The 20,322-nt window shown below is 34.2% G+C and overlaps 1 protein-coding gene and 1 long non-coding RNA gene across 4 annotated transcripts; one reads left to right on the top strand and one right to left on the bottom strand.

The window, feature by feature from the left end:
• Positions 1-8,123: 8,123 nt before the first annotated feature.
• On the bottom strand, positions 8,124-10,887 carry LOC130470284 (uncharacterized). Its single transcript, XR_008930297.1, has 2 exons — positions 10,760-10,887; positions 8,124-8,688 (listed from the first exon to the last, which is right to left on the bottom strand). It is a non-coding gene; the product is annotated as an uncharacterized lncRNA (long non-coding RNA).
• A 356-nt stretch (positions 10,888-11,243) lies between these two features.
• LOC110781477 (protein FAR1-RELATED SEQUENCE 5-like) lies at positions 11,244-15,063 on the top strand. Of its 3 annotated transcripts, none has more exons than XM_056840096.1 (4): positions 11,244-11,382; positions 11,598-11,633; positions 11,962-14,264; positions 14,340-15,063. In XM_056840096.1, exon 3 carries the CDS (start codon positions 12,672-12,674, stop codon positions 13,764-13,766), a length of 1,095 nt encoding a protein of 364 aa, XP_056696074.1. In that variant the 5' UTR covers positions 11,244-11,382; positions 11,598-11,633; positions 11,962-12,671; the 3' UTR covers positions 13,767-14,264; positions 14,340-15,063. The 3 variants fall into 3 exon arrangements, with proteins under 3 accessions (XP_056696074.1, XP_056696075.1, XP_056696076.1); XM_056840098.1 differs by having other exon boundaries at positions 11,250-11,382; XM_056840097.1 differs by lacking the exon at positions 11,598-11,633.
• Positions 15,064-20,322: the final 5,259 nt, after the last annotated feature.

Genomic DNA, 20,322 nt, shown 5'->3' on the forward strand with positions numbered 1-20,322 from the left:
TTATATCTTATTTTTAGTGTTACATCTTAATTACTATTCTGGATTAACACAGTGTTACAATTCAAATTGTTATATAAATTTATATGTTGTATTCTAAAGGTATTTTGTTTTGCTGACCATGTTCTAAAATTAAACACCTTTTGTTCTATATATTGTTGATCATGTTCTAAATTTTTACATATTTTGTTCTACATAGAAAATAGAATATAGTTTTTACTAATCTTTTGAACATAGTTGAGCTAGTAGATTTGCAAAGTATATGACTTCTTCTTTAATCGATTCATTAGCATGTCACATCAAAAGTAAATCGTGAAACTTTCAAACAGTTAAATCTTCAAGCAAATGAATGTATTACAAGTTGATCAAAACCATCCAAGATAGAAATTAATTCAACCATTGATGCTAAAAAATATGATCCCCTCAAATTTGATTCTCTGTTGCGCATTTACTTTGACTTTGAAATAAAATTATGTTCGAATTGTCATATAAATTTATATGTTTTATTCTAAGCGTATTTTGGTTTTGTTGATCATGTTCTAAAATTAAACACATTCTTTTCTACGTATTGTTGATCATGTTCTAAAATTTTCATCTTTTGTTCTACATAGAAGAATAGAATATACATTTTTTACAGATCTTTGAACATGGTTTAGCTAGTATAATTGTGAAGTACTTGACTTCTTTTTAATGGATTCATGAGCATATACATTACATGTTTATTCGTCAAATTAAACTTCAAACAAGGTTAAAACTTCAAGAAAATGAATTGAATCTATTACAAGTTGATCAAAACCATCCAATATAAAAAATGTCGGTTTACTAATTTTACGAACTCAACATAAAGTATTTACAAGAAATTCAACATTTGATTTTACAAAGACATTATGATCCCGTTAAATTTGATTCTTTGTTGCCCATTTCCTTGACTTGGAAACCATAACACGATGCTCATTATTTTCCTTGTGCGTCAATATCTTACCACAATACTCAACCATCAATCTCTTCATTTTCTCAAACTGCAATGAATAAAATTTTGAATACTAGAAACAATAAAATAGCATATGTTCTACATTTACAAAGTAGATGTTCTGAATTCACAAAGTAGATGTTCTGAATGCACAAAGTGGATGTTCTGAATTCACAAAGTGGATGTTGTGAATTCACAAAGTGGATGTTCTGAATTCACAAAGTGCATATGTTCTACATTTACAAAGTAGATGTTCTGAATTCACAAAGTAGATGTTCTGAGTTCACAAAGTAGATGTTCTGAATTCACAAAGTGGATGTTCTGAATTCCCAACCTAAATGGTCTGAATTCTAAAACATATGTTATTAGTTCCCAAACTAAATGTTCTGCATCCCTAAGCTAAATGTTCTGAATTCTCAAACTAAATGTTTTAAATTGACGCAAATACACATGAAAGATCGAGCACACACACATGCAAGTAACATACACAATAAGCGTAACTACAACCAACATAGATTGAAAACATCACAATCTCGTATGGGTACGTGGATAAGTATCATGCTTTGAAACGATTTAGTACAATTTATATTAGAAGAACCATATAAGGTTTATCATTAAATATAAAATAAACTTACGTCGTCCTTTTTCAATCATTAATTAATATTGACATTGCTTTTCCATTTCACCATTCATGTTGTTTGTTCTGTTGTGCTCTATATTCTAAAAGTTAAAAAAAAATCTCTAAGCATGTATTGTATTTATGTATATTTTAGGAACGCAACAAGCTATCAGAAAAAGAAATATTCCCAAATCCAAGGGTTGTTGGTAAACAAACTATTAACAATAACCAAAACAATGTTGTACATAAGCTAACTAGAATAATTGTTAGACACAAGAAGCCAACGGTACAAGAGTTGATTTGATGTCACAAAGTCACACACAAGTTTTTAAATATGGTAAGTGTAGCCAAATAAGATCTAAAGTCTTCTAATATCTTCCATTTCTCAACACTTGAACCATCACTATCCCTAATTTTTGAGGTTCAAAAAAGTAACTTTCATGCTCTAAATATTACAAAATTTTGTTCTAAACAATGAAACTGTATGTTCTAAATTGTTAAACTTTCATGTTCTAAGGAATTGAGATTATAAAATATTACCCAATATTTTCAAGGATGTCCTTCAAAAGTGATTCTTCGACAATTGGGCTACCAATGCCCTCTGGCTCCGATGTTTTAGCGTGTTTAATCTCATTTCCTTCCTTTGAATATTCCCTATCTAAAAATTCAGAACATATAAGTATAAGTTTTAGAACATCATGAGTTTTTTTCATATAATCAGGAAATATATTTTGAAAAATTCACAAATTAATTCAAAAATTAAAAAAAATTAGAAGTTAATCACAGAAAAATTCAGAAAACATGAATAATTAATCACAAAAATTCAGAACAAACTGATTCTGATTTCAGAAAATAATCAGAAAAACTGAGAACAAACTGATTCCAAATTCAGATAAAATAAAACAACAAATACAACATCAAATAATACAATTTGAACATTCAACCAACTCAATTGCTTACGATTTTTTTGTAGTTTTCAATTCAGAAGTAGTGTTTTCATCTTCATTCTTGCGCACTTCATCCTCACTTCGAATATGAACCTTTTTCCTTAAAATTAAAAATACAGAAAATTAACACAAATCAATGATTAAAACTTGTAGTATATTTCGCATTTTTTCTAGAAATTCTTACCTTTTTCTTATTCCATAGGTTCTTCACTTTGATTTGTAGCTAGCTTCTTTTTCTTTTGTCATCTTCAACTTTGAATTTCTAGGTTTTAATTCACGCAGTTTTTTAAGAATAAGAAGAATTATAGATGAAATCGGCAATAATTTGGTTTGAAGCAACAATATTCAGCTGTAATTGGCAAGAAAACGACGAGAAATCGGAGATGTTCAAGCTTCTATGGAGGTTTTGAGGAAAGAGGAATGACAGTATTGTTGAGAGAGAGAGAGAAAGTGGTAGAAATTAATTTTGGAGAGAGAAAATAGCGTTTCATCATTAAATGGGAAGGTTGAATTACAATGTTTCCATTAGTTGTTTTAATCCTAGCTTTCTGACTGAATCTAATCCTACGGATTAGATTCATTCTCATATATACTAGTATACTCACATAGGAACCTATTTTCACCGGATCCCTCCCCTATATATATATATATATATATATATATATATATATATATATATATATATATATATATATATTGGTGTTAGCATCCGGTTTCACCCTCATGGCTAATCCGGATTCGTGGCGAGTTTTGGGTGGATAGGTTCCAATCCCCTCCCAATTGTTGTTACGGAGGATCGAACACGGATCCTCCCTACCAAGTTCAAATATATATATATATATATATATATATATATATATATATATATATATATATATATATATATATATATATATATATATATATATATATATATATATATATATATATATATATATATATATATATATATATATATATATATAGGACCAGGTTCTGGTGAGAACCTCTCTTAAGATGAGAACCTTCTCTATAATGAGAAGCTTTGACAACCGTAGGATTTAGATGGAATGGACGTATGAGATTTAATCTCATAAAATCTGATATTTTCTCTCAAAATACCCTTTCTCTCACCTTCCCAAAGTATCACAGTTTCTCTCTCTTTCCTCCCTGAAAAGTGACGCGCGATTAATATTTGAAATCCTTCGTTCTTCGAATTCCAGAAATTCGTCCCAAGAATAGGTATAATTTGTCAATCTAAATTTGCAATCACACTTTAATTATTCGTGATATTAAAATTCCTAATTTTCTACAGTGATTTTCAACTTCGATTTTGAAGTTCATCATGCGAAAAATTTCGAATACTAATTGTTTGATTTGATTAATTAATTCTAATTTCTTCTGCAGTAGTATTTCAATTAACTTGAATCTGCAATCATCCAGCTCAAAATTGAAGGTAAATGTTTCCAATTAAGTTCAAATGGATTTCTAGGTTATCAAATTCCGTTAAGATATTGGGTTTACTTTTGATGATATTGTATTTACTTTTACCTAATACTGTGTTTACTTTTGCTGATAATGTCTTTACTTTTGCTGATATGTCTTTATTTTTATTGATATTGCATTTACATTTACTCGATGTTGTGTTTACTTTTGATCACAGCTTTACATAATTTCTGTTTTTGTTCAAATTAAAAGTAGATAAAGAATTCATTAAATTAAATAGAACTGGTTAAAAAGTAAAATGATTTGAATAATTTCAGACACAGTCAGGAGAATAGATGTTCCTGGACTTCTTGTTTGGTGGTTGCTTTTTTGAAGTCAAGAAGTAAGTTGGGTGGTTTTGAGGGCTAATGATGCAGACTTGTCATGCGTTGATAGGTGGTTAGCTGAACTGTTCTGCATAGTGGCTCTTAAGGTACGGTGTTCTGTGTACGTTGTTGCTGCAGGGGGATGAGGGTGCTAATGCAAAGCTTGCCAATCCCAATTAACTGCTAGGGTTGGGTTTCTGACCTGCAGTTTGGCATACTGTGTCCTGGTCAGTTTTAGTGGGCATGTTCTATTGCAATTGTGTTTACTGCTTTTCTATTGTTATTTGTGCAGTCTGTTATGGTAGTCTATTATGGTTGCAGTCAATTTACATAAGTTAGATCAGTTAGCAAGTTCTTGTTGCTGCTTACCCTAACAATGTTGATCTGATAAAGTCGGTGGTAAGGTTAACATGGTTGGGGTTCTACTGTGCAATAAGGTTAGTAAATACAAGGAATTCCAAAGTAAACAAAGAAATATCTCAAAAGTAAATACAATGAATTCAAAAGTAAACAAAAGAAACTCAAAAGTAAATCGAAACTTGGTAAAAGTAAATTAGTTGTATTATGTTTATTTCTGTTTTCTACTGTGTTTCATAACCTCTGCTGAAAGTTACAACAATGTAACCTCGGGCTCCTCTCTTGTTGCTAGTGATATCTCGTCATCTTGTGCATCTCCCTCCAACGACTTTGCTTCCGGGTTTCAAGAGATAGGGTCTAGAAGTTTTCTGTTAGCCACATGGTTCAATAGAATCCCTGAAAGGACCATAACTTGGTCATCCAATAGAGATCATCCAGTGCACAGAGGTACTTGGTCTGGAAGTAGTTGTGTTTTTTATTGCTAGAAATCCTCAATCATCTTCTTCCAAGTCTGTTGGTGAACTTTGTGGTATCACCAGAGATTCAAATTTTAGGGAGTTTCTCATTCTTGTAGGTCCTAACTTTTGCGTCCAGCTAAACAAATCCTCTGGTTTGATTAGGCCTCCACCAATGTTGATGTACTCCTTTCTTTTATCCCACAAAAAGGAAGAGGCTGCAATCCCAAACACATTACAATGTGTTTCAGCTGTGTTTCCTCTTCTTGATCTTGTGATCCACTGGTAAGAAGGTGGTCGGTCCTTGAAATTGATCGTTGATCATATTCTTCTGTCAGGAGGAGGGGGAGGGGGAGAATTGCTGTCATTATTATTTTGTAAGGTGGAATAATTAGAGAAAGAGAGGGATGTCTCTAAGTTTCCAAGCTTGGAGATGTAAATTAAATCTATCTAAAAGTAAACTAAATTGCTGTAAAAGTAAATTAAATAACAATGGAACTTTGACTATAATTTTTTTCTTAAAATATTAAGTCGAAACCTATTAGCTCAAATGGTAGAGCAATGTGTCATTGCACATGTATGTAGGTTCAAATCCTACATAGGTTGTTGATGTACAGTATTAATCATAAATATTCAAAAGTAAATAGAAAAAACCCAAAAGTAAATAATCTATAACCCTTAAAAAGTGGGAGAAATCCCTTATGAACAGTAACACTATTTTATTTATTTTTTTAAAATTTCTTTTTTCCTTTTTTTTTAAATTTTTTTTAACATGTGAAATCCCTTATGAATAGTAACTCCTATTTTGTTTAATTTCTTTTATTTAATTTTTTTCCTTTTTTTGTTTTTTAATTTTTTTAACATGTGAAATCCCTTATGAACAGTAACTCCTATTTTGTTTAATTTCTTTTATTTTATTTTTTTTATTTTTTTGTTTTTTAATTTTTTTTAACATGTTGAGTAAAGTGGATAGCTAAATGTCACGGAATGCTATATATATAACTAGATTAGATTCCGTGCATGCATGGATTTTTATAATTTTTTCATAAAATATTTAACTGAATATCTTCCAAACTACTGCATAGTTATAATATTTTTAACATATTCATTTAAATTTATTCATCTAATATGCATATTTAAAATGCTAATATGGTAATTTGACCAAAATATTGAGTGGTATATTTTCCATTATTAATATAGCGATTTGTCTAAAATATTACCAATTTAGAATAATTATTATTACGTCGTATCTATTATATTCCCAAAATTTATAAACTAAATTTTGTTTCCATACATAAATAGTTTATAAAAAAAGGTAAAGAATATAAATAAAATAAAACAAAATAGATACACTTTTTCGGAAAGTAATTTTTGGCGGGAAAAAATTGCACCAGGAATTGACACGTGTCATTCCTGGTGTCTCTTTTAGTATATAGTAATAGATTGTAGTGATTAGAATATATTGAACAATGCTAACATCCAATTAAAAAACAAAATCATATTAATTGTTCCGGGTATGAAATAATGGGTTTCGGATGAAGGCTCTTTCGTAATAGTGGAAGATCTAGCTTGTTCTTGAGAGTATTTTGGCTCAAAGTACCTGCACACAAGTAAGTTAACTAGCCTCAGGGGTGTTTCGAGAAAAGCCTCTCCGATGCCTAAGTACTAGGTTTGAGAGTAAAGAGAGTTCTCTAAGTTAAAATGTGTGTGAATACAATAAATGAGCGTACCTTGGTATATGCACCAGGGAGAAATATTTATAGTGTTTGTGTAATAAATGCAACTGGGTTTTATTACAAATGGGTCGTGAGCTGCTTTAAGAAGTCAAGAACCTTGAGAGAGAGGGCTGAGTTATGTTGTATTTAGCCAAGTTGGGATATCAAATCCGAAATATCCGAAATTGTATGTTGATTAATAAGTTCACTTTTGTGGTACACGACTATTTCATATACTCGTAGAATGCTAGAACACCAACGGTACCAAATTTCAAATTTCCAGCCACACTGCGCGCAACGCGCGCAGCCAGCTACTAGTATTAACTTAAAAGTAGGTTGGATCAGTTCATGACATTGAGGTTTTGGGCGAGAGGTAGAAAAGTAGGTAAGATGAGAAATGTGTTCATCTATCAGCGAATTAGTTAGGTAAAATGAAGCTTCTGAGAGAAAACAAAACACCTAAAATGTCAAGGAGAGTATATTAATTCCTTACACCTGGCTTCTACTTAGAAATTTTAGGCCTTGACGAATTTCATTTTAAAAAGTAAATTACTTAGACTCGAAAGTAAATAAGATATTAGTAAAAGTAGATTAATTAAACTTAAAAGTAAATAACGATTGGATGTTATGTGGGTGAAGCATTTGTTCTTGATATATTTGTTGGCACTTGCTGCTAGCCATGGCTTCGTAGTTTTGTTGATGCTTCTATAGCGTGTTTTTACAGGGGCTTGCTCAAGCTCCTGCTTCACAGTTAATTGAGAGTTACACAGACTTAGATGATGTTGTTGTTTACATTTTATTGCTGCATTTCAGAAGTTATTTGGTTTCGGCTGGGTCTGACTGCATGGGTTAGGCGCAAATTTGCAGTCTGTTTAGGATTATGTGATTGGTCTGCTATTGTTGCAGGTTGTTAGTCATGTAGGGGTTGTTGTTTCTGCAGTTCCCATCTCAGAGGTTTGGTCAATAGGTTTGGCTATTGTGACCAGTCAGTTGTGCCATAGTGACCTCGGTCGACTGTGTCTTTGGGTTGTTTTGGTGTGCTTTGTTGCTAGGTATTTCTGCTTGTTTGTTGGTAGTTTTTCCTTTGTTTGTTGATGGATGGTTTTCTCAATTAGCTGGTACATGCATTATTTTCTATATATAAGTAAATTAAATCTCTTCAAAGTAAACTAAATCTCTCTAAAAGTAAACTAAATAAAAATGAAACTTTGAATGTAATTTTTTCGAAGAGTAAAGAAAATCAACATGTAAGTAAATGGTATTGTTCGAAAAGTAAACTAAAATAGTTATATGTTTCATCATCAATTTGATTCAAAATTAAAGATAGTTAATATGCATGATTGCTCTAATACATATACATACTACTGGTCCTAGTTGACAAAACACAACAATAAGAGAAGTCATCATCACTGGCCCTAGTTGACATTTTTAATTTAAAAGTAATTAAATCAAGAGCTAGTTAGCCTTGAGCAACCCTGCAAACTTGCCTCTCCAGCATAAAGAGTGTTTGGTTTCAACAGCAACCCAAGTAGCACCTACAGTTGAGGACTAACTGTAGTAGAACCAACCCGAACCCTGACTGAAGTTATCGGAGTTGACCAGCAGAATAAACTGCATCACACCCAAATGTTTCATCTCATCTTTATCCGAGCATGATGACAATGCTGCATCACTGTGAGTATGATGACTATGCATCTACTAGTACTAGTGGAGCAGCATTTTTCCGTTCAGCTGCTCTCATTGTAAACTTCGTAGCCAATGTGTGAAAATAGAGTCATCAGAAAAAAGTAGATGCATATATCATAACCAATGTCCAGATTGAATACTTGTTTGTGTGCCTGTGACAAATATGTTTAGAAGTGGGCATTATGCAGTGGTTCATGTCAGTAGTTTAAAACTGAACAAACTCACAACATTTAAGTAAAGACGAGCCTACATGGGATTCGAACCCACATCCTTTGTGCATTCACACAAATGCTCTACCTATTGAGCTACTAGGCTAGTGTAGGGATGTCAGTGGGGCGGGTTTCGCGGGAGACCCGCCCCGCATCCGCCCCAAGTAGGCGGGGATGGAGGTAGGTTTGGCGGGTGATGGGGCGGGGATGGGTATATAAACCGTACCCGCCATGGGTGATGGGGCGGGTGTGGATTTTGTGTTGAACCCGCCCCATCCCCGCCCGCTCTGCCCCATCCCCACTCGCCCCGCCCCATCCCCACTCGCCCCGCTTCATACCCGCCATGGGTGATGGGGTGAGTTTGGATTTATTTGCATCTTTAGGTGATAATATAAATTTAGGTGAGATTTTTATGTTTTTTGTTTGGATTTTTTTGTTATGACGAGTATTTTTTCGATTATATAGGTTACTTTAGTCATAAGGTTTTTTTTTCCTATAGTTAACTTTGATTACTCCGTATATATGGCAAATGTTTGCTAAATAAGAAAAGGGCGGGTATTAGCGCGGGTATGAAGCGGGGATAAGACGGGGATGGATACCCAGTTGGGTGGCGGGGCGGGGATGGATTTTAGCTTACACCCGTTGGGGCAGGGATGGGGATGAATTTTGTACCCGGCATGGGTGATGGGGCGGGGATGGGGATGAATTTTGTACCCGCCATGGGTGATGGGGCGGGGATGGGGATGAAAATTTTAGATGGGGATGGGGATGGAGGGACCTACATCCGCACCCGCCCCGCCCCGCCCCATTGACATCCCTAGGCTAGTGTTCTCTCGGATTAGGAATACTAGAATGAAATTATATTTTAACTTCTGGAAGTAAATATTTTCAAATTAAAAGTAAACCAAACAATATAGAAAGTAAACCAAACATTATTAACCCATTTCCACAATATAGGATTTCCTGTCATTTCCAGGCCCAGGGCCAGCTCCTGCAGTTGGGTTGCGTCTAAGACATGCTGACTACCAAGACAACAAAATATCATTGGCCTAGGGCCGAACCTGGCTAGCCAGTCAGCTAGTGGGTCTCCAACTGGGAGAGTTCAAGATCAGGCAAGGCGTGGAGTAAAACATCATAGAAAGTAAACCAAAATAGTATATGTACATGGGCGTGACATGTAGCAGGTCAGTTCTCTTTCACTGCCTGTCTCCCACACCTAAAACAGTCGGACAATAGAACAATCATTTGTGCAACATAATGTTGAGTTTCTGACATTCTGACCAACATATCATTAACCCTTTCAGAAAATGAGATGTATTCTTCTGACTCTGCTAATGTGGAGTATTTACTAATTACTACCAACTTTGATAACTATGGAAAGTTAGGCGCATTAATTTGAGTCAAAAGACAATATGGATATTTGCAAGTTTAAGTACAAATATTTGAGAAGTAAGAAATAAATGTTTTTGTATCATATCATAGTTGTACCGATGTTCTAAGCATACTCATTATACAACCAATCATACTACTAAGTACCCTCCTACATTGACTCCTCAAAACGCGCCGAGCCAACGTTTGCAATGATGTTAATTATAACAAATATATTCTAAATAAGAGAAAAGTAGATCAATGGCACAAAATTACAATCAGCCTGCAAAACTATTATTTCTGATTCATAAATGATGCTTACCTACATAGTATGCTTTGTTTGGAAGAAAATAAAATCATACAAATAACAATTAAGACTAATTCAACGAATCATAGAAATAAAAACACAAACCCTAATTCAAGCAAATAACAAACTAAAAATAAATCTAAACACTCCCACAACTATAATTCAAAACCTAATTGAAGCAAAAACACCCTAATAAACGATATAAAATAACTCTGTTCGCAAAATTGCAAGAACGAGGATCGAAGAATTAAAGTGAGAGGGGCAAAGATACGAAATTGAAAAGATGCGAGATATCGAAAGAACAAAAAACTGAAACAAAATCGAAAAATCAACACATACCTAGCGAATTAAAAGAGGTGAATTCGCAAAGAAGAGGAAGATATGAAACGGAGATGCTGCAGAAGAAGAAAGAGAGAGAAAACGGGAGGAAGAGAGAGAAAGAAAATATGAAAAAATGGGTTGAAGAGGGGTGGTCATTCACAGATTAAAATTACCAAATTAACCTTATTTTTTGATTTGGTCGGGTAAGATAAGGGTCGTTGGATTGAATTGATCGAGGGCTGAGATTAGTTCTCAGTTCTCATCTTAAGGGGTGGTTCTCACCAGATCCTGATTCTATATATATATATTGGCCGGTTCTCATGAGAACCCCTCTTTTAATGAGAACTCTCGTCCTCAACCCTTGGATATTGATCTACGATCAATATTAACGCTAATTAAAACTCATTAAAAGTCCTATTTGACGTATAAACAAAAAACGCCGATGAATACTGATTAATTCTCGTTCCTTCACTTTTTTTATTAGAGTCTCTTCACACTAGCAATCAGCTTGATAATCATCAAGATTAGGCAATCATACTCTCCAACCAATTGCTACATATTGTCGTCATTTTCTTTGTTTTCGCAGTCAATGAGATTAATGGTAGAGCAATCAACTACAACCAATCATCTCTTACTCGAAGGTATAATCATTTTCCACGGACCATTACATAGTATTTTAGTTTATGTATACCTACGAAATACTTATTATGATGAATGAATCTTTAAATTTACACCCTAATATTGTTGTTATATTTTAACATGTAATTCAAATTGTCATAATAATTTTTGACCAATGTTGACGTAAAGTTTGTAAATGAAATTATTTTAATGTTAATCGTCATCTTCTTTGTTGTAGAGCAATCAAATACAACAAATCGTCGCTTATCCGAAGGTATAATTGTTTTTTTCCGATAACACCATTATATAGTTTTCCCACGACAATGTACGTTCACATATGAAAATACTTTTTTTTTAATGAAGAGTTAATCTTCTAGTTTACACTTTTAATATGAATGACATTATGAATGATGATTATTTTATGGTGTTTATTATGTTTGTAAACCTAACCTAATATTGCTATGATATTTTAACAAGTAATTCAAATTCTCATAATAAACTATTTAACCATTTTGGACGAAATTTTTGTCAATGAAATAATTTTTCTGTATGGCCAAGTTGTATTTATGCATATGTCTCAAATTTGTATATTATTTTTGAAGGTTCTAATATGGATGAGATTCAACAAGAAGAAGACGAATATGAGCCTAACCATGACCAATTGCAATTTGAAAATGAAGAGCGCGTTGAACGTCAAGGAGGAGAAAATATGACGCCTAACAAATGCAGAAGTCCTATGAGTGTAATTAAGGAGTGGGTTCCTGTATGTGAAGATGATTTGAACCCAAAAGAAGGGATGGAGTTTGACAACCTGGAGGAATGTGAGAAATTCTACAAAAAATATGCTCATCAGGTCGGTTTTAGTGTCCGTAAATCATCTAGCAAAAAGGATAAAAAAAAACTGGCTTCTTAAAGTATAAAACTTGTGTTTGTGCAAAAGAGGGATTTAGAGAAGCTAAATACGCTGGTACGCAAAAAGTACGAAATGTGAAATTGAGTAGGGAAGGGTGTGAGGCTCTGGTTGGTTTTAAAAGGACGTCAGAAGGTAAATATGTAGTATATAAATTTCACGAAGGTCATACCCATTTACTTGCAACCCCTAGAAAGTGTCACATGCTAAAATCAAACAGGGGAATTACTAATGTCCATAGATGCTTGTATAAGGCCTTTTCTCGTGCCAATGTTGGTGCAAGTAGAGCGCATCGTTACATAAAGGAACAAGTGGGTGGGTATCAAAATGTTGGATGTAGTAAGCAAGATTTGAAAAACTTCCAAAGATTTGAGCCTTCATATTAAAGATTATGATGTTGACATGTTTATTGAGAATTTCAAGAGAAAACAAAAAATCGATCCTTCATTCTATTTTGCATATGAGATAAACAAGGCCACGCGCCAATTGAGACATGTGTTTTGGGCAGATGGCATTTCTAGAAAAAATTATGCACTATATGGAGATGTTGTGTCATTTGATACTACTTATGACACTAACAGATATAAGATGATCTTTGCTCCATTTACTGGTCTTGATAATCACAGACTTTGTATTACATTTGGAGCAGCAATTTTGGGGGATGAGAAAGCTGAATTTTTTTCGTGGTTATTTGAAAAGTTCTTAGATGAAATGGAGGGTTATAAACCTGTTTGCATCATTACTGATCAAGATCCTGCAATGAAAGTAGCCATCAAAAATGTTTTTGACACGTCTACTCATAGGTTTTGCATATGGCATATAATGAGAAAACTTTCAGAAAAGGTGGGAAGCACTTTGAGTAGTAATGAAGATTTTATGAACCAATTTAAGTCTTGTGTGTATAATTCAGAGACAAAGGAGGAATTTGAATCATCTTGGAAATCAGTTATCAATGAATTTGAGTTACAAAATAATGACTGGCTTTCTCAGATGTTTTCAATTAGGAACTTGTGGATATCAGCTTATTTCAGAGATGTTTTCTTAGGAGCTGTATTACGGACGACGTCGAGGTTTGAAAGTGAAAATAGTTTTTTTTGTAGTTTCACAAATCCGCATTTGAGTCTAGTGGAGTTCTGGATGCGGTTTGAGAGTGCTGTAGAATCACAGAGACATTCTCAATCAATGTCTGACAATGATAACTTTTCTTTAATTCCTGAACTAAAAACAAATAGGGATTTGGAGAGACATGCAAGTCAAGTCTATACTTTCACTAACTTTTACAAGTTTCAAGAGCAGTTGTGGCTTGCTTGTATGGATTGTGAAGTTGAGGACAAGAAAGACACAGAAGAGGGACTAGTTATAACATATCTAATCATGCTAGAAAAAATGGGAAGATGCGTGAGGTTGTATATAACTCTCTTAGTCACGTGGCACGTTGTTCATGCAAAATGTTTCAATGTGAAGGCATTCCATGCCGACATATATTATGCATTCTGAAGGGAAAAGGTTTGTCTGAAATTCCAGGTTATTATATCTTGAACAGATGGACCAAGATGGCAGCAAGCAAGTCAATTTTTAACGTGTCTAGTAACCTTTTGGAAGGTTATTCCAAAAGAGATAATGAGGATAAGCTCATTTCTAATAATTGGTTGGAATTCATGAACTGCATGAATTTGGCAGGAAGAGACCCTGAAAAACTAACTCTTATCTCAAATGAATTACAAAATGTATCAAAATAATTAAAAGAGTTCGAGAGTAATCCCACTGAGAGCAGAACACAAGAGTTAGAATCTTTTATCGGATCAAGTGCACCGAAAGAAGTTGAGATTCTTCCACCAAAACAATCGAATACCAAAGGATCTGGTAAACGTATGAAGGGGGGAAAAGAGAAGGCAATGGAACAGCAAGAAAAGAAATAGAGACATTGTAAAAGTTGTGGTCATTTGGCATACCATGATAGCCGAAATTGCCCTGCAAAGCTCTCTAATTAACCAGGTACCCTTCTTTCTGTTTAATGTGTAATTTAAATTTAGTTTTTGTTTTGTCTTACTAAGGTCTTTGTTTTCCTAGGGTGTTCTGTTGCTGTATGTTGTCTGTGGTTACTATTTTGGCTCTAGTTGCTGCTGGTGGTGGTGGTGGTGGTGGTATTGCTGATGTTGATGTGGTGGTGATGGTGTTGCTGCTGCTTTTGATATGGTGTTGCTGTTGCTGTTGTTGTTGGTGGTGGTGGTGGTATTGCAGATGTTGATGTGGTGGTGATGGTGATGGTGCTGCTTTAGATGTGGTGTTGATGTAGCCGTTTATTTTCTACCATCTGTTGTTGTTTTCTTTAATTGGATAATAGGGCGAATTTTATGCTAGTTCTCGTTGCTTCAGTACTTGTTACAGCAATAAACTGAAGTATGTATTATGTATCATCGTTTTAGGGTCACAGTTTGGTATCAAACTCAATCGTGTCTTGTGAGCAGTTGATATCAGTGATCAGACCAGTTTTGAGAAAGTTCATTTCTTATAAACACTCAGGGAAATCAATTTGTGATCCAGTTTTGAGCAAGAATACAACAAACAGTTGGATGATCAAAGTTCCTCTCTGATTCAGATTTGTAGTGTTGAACTACTGAGTTGTAGCTGTAGATTTAACTGAACATTTTTCTTGATAGTTTCAGCTTTGGTATGATTGAAAATTGGGAATACGAAGTACAACAACATTTCATCATGTATTGCCAACTGATTAATCAATCCCTTTTGAAGTTGTAGCTGCAATCTTAAAAATTTATACAAAACAGTTGACAGATTTAGTCCCACAATCACAAGTTAGTTATGTGATGGGGTTGTTGCTCATTTTAATTTCTCTAAATGAGAAAACAATAGCTAATATATTGTGTATCAAAATAAATAAAAAAAAAAAAAAAAAGTGAGAGTCGTTTGGGGGTTTAATTGGTGACTGGATGCCAATATTACCACTTGTCATAAAACAAGATACTCTCTTCGTCTGTGTTCATCTGAAATCGGTTGTGTTCATCTGAAATCGTATGGGTCTCACAAGTTTGAGTTGTAGAGATGAAGAAGAGAATACTAATGATTTGGGGTTTCACAAGTTGGGCTACTGGTCTAACTAGTCTACACTCTGGTAAACTGTCAGGCTTGTAACATGTAAAAAAAAAATTCTTTTTTAATAATTAGGCACAGAGTGAAGCCATCCACAGACCATGTCAATCACTTGCTTTGTTCATCTGAATTCGTCAGTACATCACTGGTTCAAGGCCAATTGGGGGGTTCTTTATCTCAGACTGAAGTTCCTGAATTAGATCAATTGGGGGGTTCTAAACTGAATAAGGTAATCAGTAATATTAGTTTTTTTGTATCTATACAACAAGTAATACTAATATCAATAAGGTAATGTCATCTTAGGAATGGTCCTTGAAATGGCATACTTGCATACTATAAGGATTAAAGACAACCTATGTAGGAATCGAACCCACGTCCCCTGTGCATATCACATGCATAGTGCTATACCATTTGAGCTAATAGGTTTTAGCACAACTCAAACTAAAAGTTATTAAAAGCAACCAAGAACAAGACTGCAGCTTTCACCCATCACAAATTTCACAATATCAAAATACAGAGCAGTTAGGATTTTCAGAAAAAATTCTTGATCTCTATAGTCAACACAGCCCACACAATATCGTGAGAATGGGATTTAATTTAAAGAGCAACTGTAATATCCCGTATTTTACTATCAAAAATAATATTTATCATCTTGAATACATAGTAATACTTTATACTAAATACTTTGTACCGTATTTTAAAACTAGTTTCCTACTCCCTTACAAAGTTAGCTATTAATATTATTTATGCACTTTAAATATCCACCATAATAAATTACTCAGTAAGCTTCACTTATGTGTATTACGGTTCTTTTACCTTACCAAATTAATAATCAATGTTGAAGAAAGTATATTGTAGTGGAGCATCCTTAACCATTTATTTTTCTCACTTGTATTTACCTATATTCTAGGAAGCTTAACGTATTTATCCTAGATTCTTAGACCTCTATCTATACTAGAACTCCCTAAGCATATCTTTACAACTAATTCCTATTTTGAAGCTAACTACGTGCATTCCTAATTCCCTATCCAAATTGGAGATTTGAATTACAAACCTTATTTGACTTTGTAACAAACTGATAAGCTAGAACAGATAATGCTTATCTACCGCTAAATCGTAACTTCTATCTCTTGAACCCCTCCCTATAAATAATAGTCAGAAACCCTAATACACTAGTTTTGCAAAACAAAAAAACCCTTATACTCTCAAATACCACCAGAAAGCTCCGCAAGAAAACCTCGATCGCCGAAATTGATTTCTAGCCACTTTCGGCTTCACCGAAACACCATCAAACCACCCTCGAAACCACCGCGAAAAACACTAGTTCATAGTCCTCACGACCCTCTTCGTAACCGACCATTCCTCTCTAAGAACCGTCAATAAACAGAGGTACGATAATCAACCAAAGTTGGTCTCTCGTTCATATATATATATATATATATATATATATATCGCATTTCATAGTTTCACTCAACTAGGTAGTTGTAATTTTGGCGGCAACATCCTTATCTTAACCATGATCAAACTTCTCTTATTCTATTATTACTCTTCTAAAAGTCCTGATATTTTGGTAAAACAAATAAATTAATAAATAGAGTAATAGTATTGACGCTGTTACGGGTGATGTTTTCTTATATTAAAGTCTTTCTTAAACCTAGAGAACAATCACTATAATACACCCACTATGAATTATTATGCTGATAGATATATACTATACAACACGTGACGCTAATATTGGTAATATACGAAAGCTTAGGGTACTAAAAAAATACTAGATAGATAGCTCCTAATATACGATGTATACTTGTTTGTAGAGTCCGTAGAGCGGGAAGATCACTACTAGTGTTCGTGTTTGTGATTTGTGAAGCTAAGCTTAATAAGGTAAGCTACTACGTTCACCACTTTACTAAACCCTGTAAAGAAATATGGTTTTGACGTGAATATGTGCGACATGCTATTTGTATAGTATATGAATATGGGAATTATTATGATATGTGGTTCGTATAATTACATGATACATGTTTTATTGATGGGGTTTGATAAACAATGACTGTAGTCAAATTGGTGATTTACTTATGAGCTATACTCCTAGATTTAATGTATTGCAGGTACGTAATTTAGTATGTGATGAATGTTTAAAAGTGGTAGCAAGCTAACCCTCCCTTGCGCCCACGTTAATCATTCAGTGGAGGATAATAAGTGGTTGATCTTGGTTTTATGATGATACGATGGAATAATTAAGCTACTTGTTCGTATATGATCACCGGCACTCCCTATTAAAATATAAGTACTTAAAATGTAATACACTTGGTCGGTAAGACATCTTAGGCAGGATCCCCTAAGATGATGAACACATTGGTGGTATGACACATCGTGTCTTAATATTATAGTCGGAGCTAACTAGCACGACCTAGGCTTATTCTACTCCTTTGAGTTCAAAATACTCACTGGGGGGTGTGCACACTTAAGGACTAAGACCTATTTTGGTGGTTACACCCATTAGGGTGGTAGTCTCGAACTACAATTATGGTGGAATTATCTTGTTCTCTTACCTCTAAGTAATTAATTAACTGTTAATTATGGACTGAGTGCGTGTGCTTGTTACGTGCTAGTTGTGCATGAAATGTTTTTAAGATAAAGTGTTTTCCAAAGTAAGAAAAAGGTTTTCGAAAATTGTTTTACAGGGTGAAGTAGTACTTACTCAATTTCCACTGATTTGTGGTTTCTTTTCTGTATATGTTTTTCCAATTTACAGGTATGCATGGCACGTCACGAGCGACCGTTTCACAGCAGTAGTAGCAAGTTATTAATAACGTAGATCACCTAAAGACAATCAGTTGGATTTTATTTAATTCAGTTTATAACGAAATTTTGGGTAGATGGTTTAAGTTATCTAATTGTGACAATGTTGGTTTATTTATAAAGGTTGGATTATTGATGGATAATATAGCCTTACATTTGGGTTGTAACCTAAATGTGGCGGTAATACCCTTAATTTATTATTTTATGCTTCCGCTATAAGTCTTAAACGAGGTATTGAAATTGGGGGTGTTACAAATTGGTATGCAGAGCAATAGGTTTTAGGACTAAATTGGTAAATGTTAAATAAGTATTAGGATATTTAAGATGAATTAATTAAGAATTAAAAATTGGCAAAGCCGTTAGTGAGATTGAGCGACGTTTATCATGCTTTTATGTGCTATCTATTTTTGTATTTTATTATGTGTTTACATGTTAGTATTTCGTGTTGTAGATGAGTTTTACACCCTACTTGCCTAATTACAAGAACATACTCGAAGAGTTTGATGCTTGGGTACAAGGAGAAGATGTGTGGGTAAAATATATAGAAGATTTATATGGTGTTACACTCGTTAAACATGAAGTATATGAAGGGATTAAAGTAGAGCCTATGTCCCCTCCTGCATCTTCAAGAAACCAAGAAGAGAACTTAGAGATAAAGGATATGCCACTACCAAATCTGTCTAGCATAACTGGATGTTTTTGCGCTTTCTGTTCTGGGGAAAAGATTGATATTATGTTGAGCGACAATACGGAAGTCCTCAATAAATGCCCTATTTTTGGAGATGAAGTTAAATGAATTTTTGTTTAGGAATTATTTTGAGTTATGTTAAATAACCATGAGTCGAATTATAGTTTGGAGTGTTGAACATATACCTACTCGAAAATAAAATTTCAAATGATGGTTGTTACTGGTGATAAATTTGGATACATCTGTATGATTTTTTCTATTTTGATTTATAATTGATTATTATATGTTTAGAATTCTAATAATGGGATAAAGGGGGTAAGTGATTAGTTTTTATTTTATTGTGATAGATGGAGGACCACCCAATGTACCCCTACAACCTAAGGATGGGACAACATGAGGACATACCTCCCTATGTAGAAAGAGTAAAGGAACGTTGTGAAGAATGGGGAGATCTCCTAGGAGGCCTGAACAACTATGACACACACTCTAGAATAATAGACGTCTTACTCAAAACCATACAACGCTATGAGCCTTGGATCCCAATCATTGAAATGTACGATGACGTTCTCACAGAAGAAGGGGAGACTCACCCAACCAAATACAGATATGAGGGTCAATGGTTCCTTACCATTGAGTATGTCTCAACGAGGTTGATGGAGGCTTGGTCAAAATGGGAACCTGAAGATGAGATGGGGGAGGTAATCGATGCGGAACCACTCACGTTAGAGAATGAAGGAATGGGAGGTGGGAGAGATGAAGTGGAAGATGATATGCGAGTGGACCTCCCAATAGAAGAAGACCCAATAGAAGAAGACCCTGAAGAAGAAGACCCCGAGGAAGAAGATCCCGAAGAAGAGTTTGATGAGTGAAATTTTGAAAAGACTTAGTAGTGGGGCTATGTGGCCACTCATGGAATAGAAGTAGTCATAGGAATAGTTTATTTTGACCAAGGGTACATTTTAATTTATTAGTATTTTTTTTTTTTTTTGTTACTTGTTTAGTTAAGTTTGCTTTCATTAATGGACGAACCCTATTGGGATATTCGATGCCAATTGATTATACTATTGAAATGACAAAGAGAATTATTATTAGTTTTACGTGTTGGATATTTTCTTGAATTACATGAGGTGGAAATCTTTGTAAATTTTGTCTGGTGGAAATTGTCTGTGATTAAATTGTCTGAATGTACACGTAAACTAGAAGAGAAAAGTAATTAATTGAGGAATACATCAATCCTTTGATGCAGATAACCATGTCAGGAAGAAACAATCGTCCTCCCACTAATGCTGAGTTGGCTGCACGACTTCAGCAACTCACAGAACTGACCCAAACCTTAGGAACTGCTTTGTTGAACAACAACAACAACAACAACAATGGAAACAACAATCCTGACTATGCTAAGAAAGTTGCCAGTAGAAACCCACCTTACTTCCAAGGTGAAGAGGACCCTAGTAT

Source organism: Spinacia oleracea, chromosome 3, assembly GCF_020520425.1.
Source record: "Spinacia oleracea cultivar Varoflay chromosome 3, BTI_SOV_V1, whole genome shotgun sequence".
Lineage (NCBI taxonomy): Eukaryota > Viridiplantae > Streptophyta > Magnoliopsida > Caryophyllales > Amaranthaceae > Spinacia > Spinacia oleracea.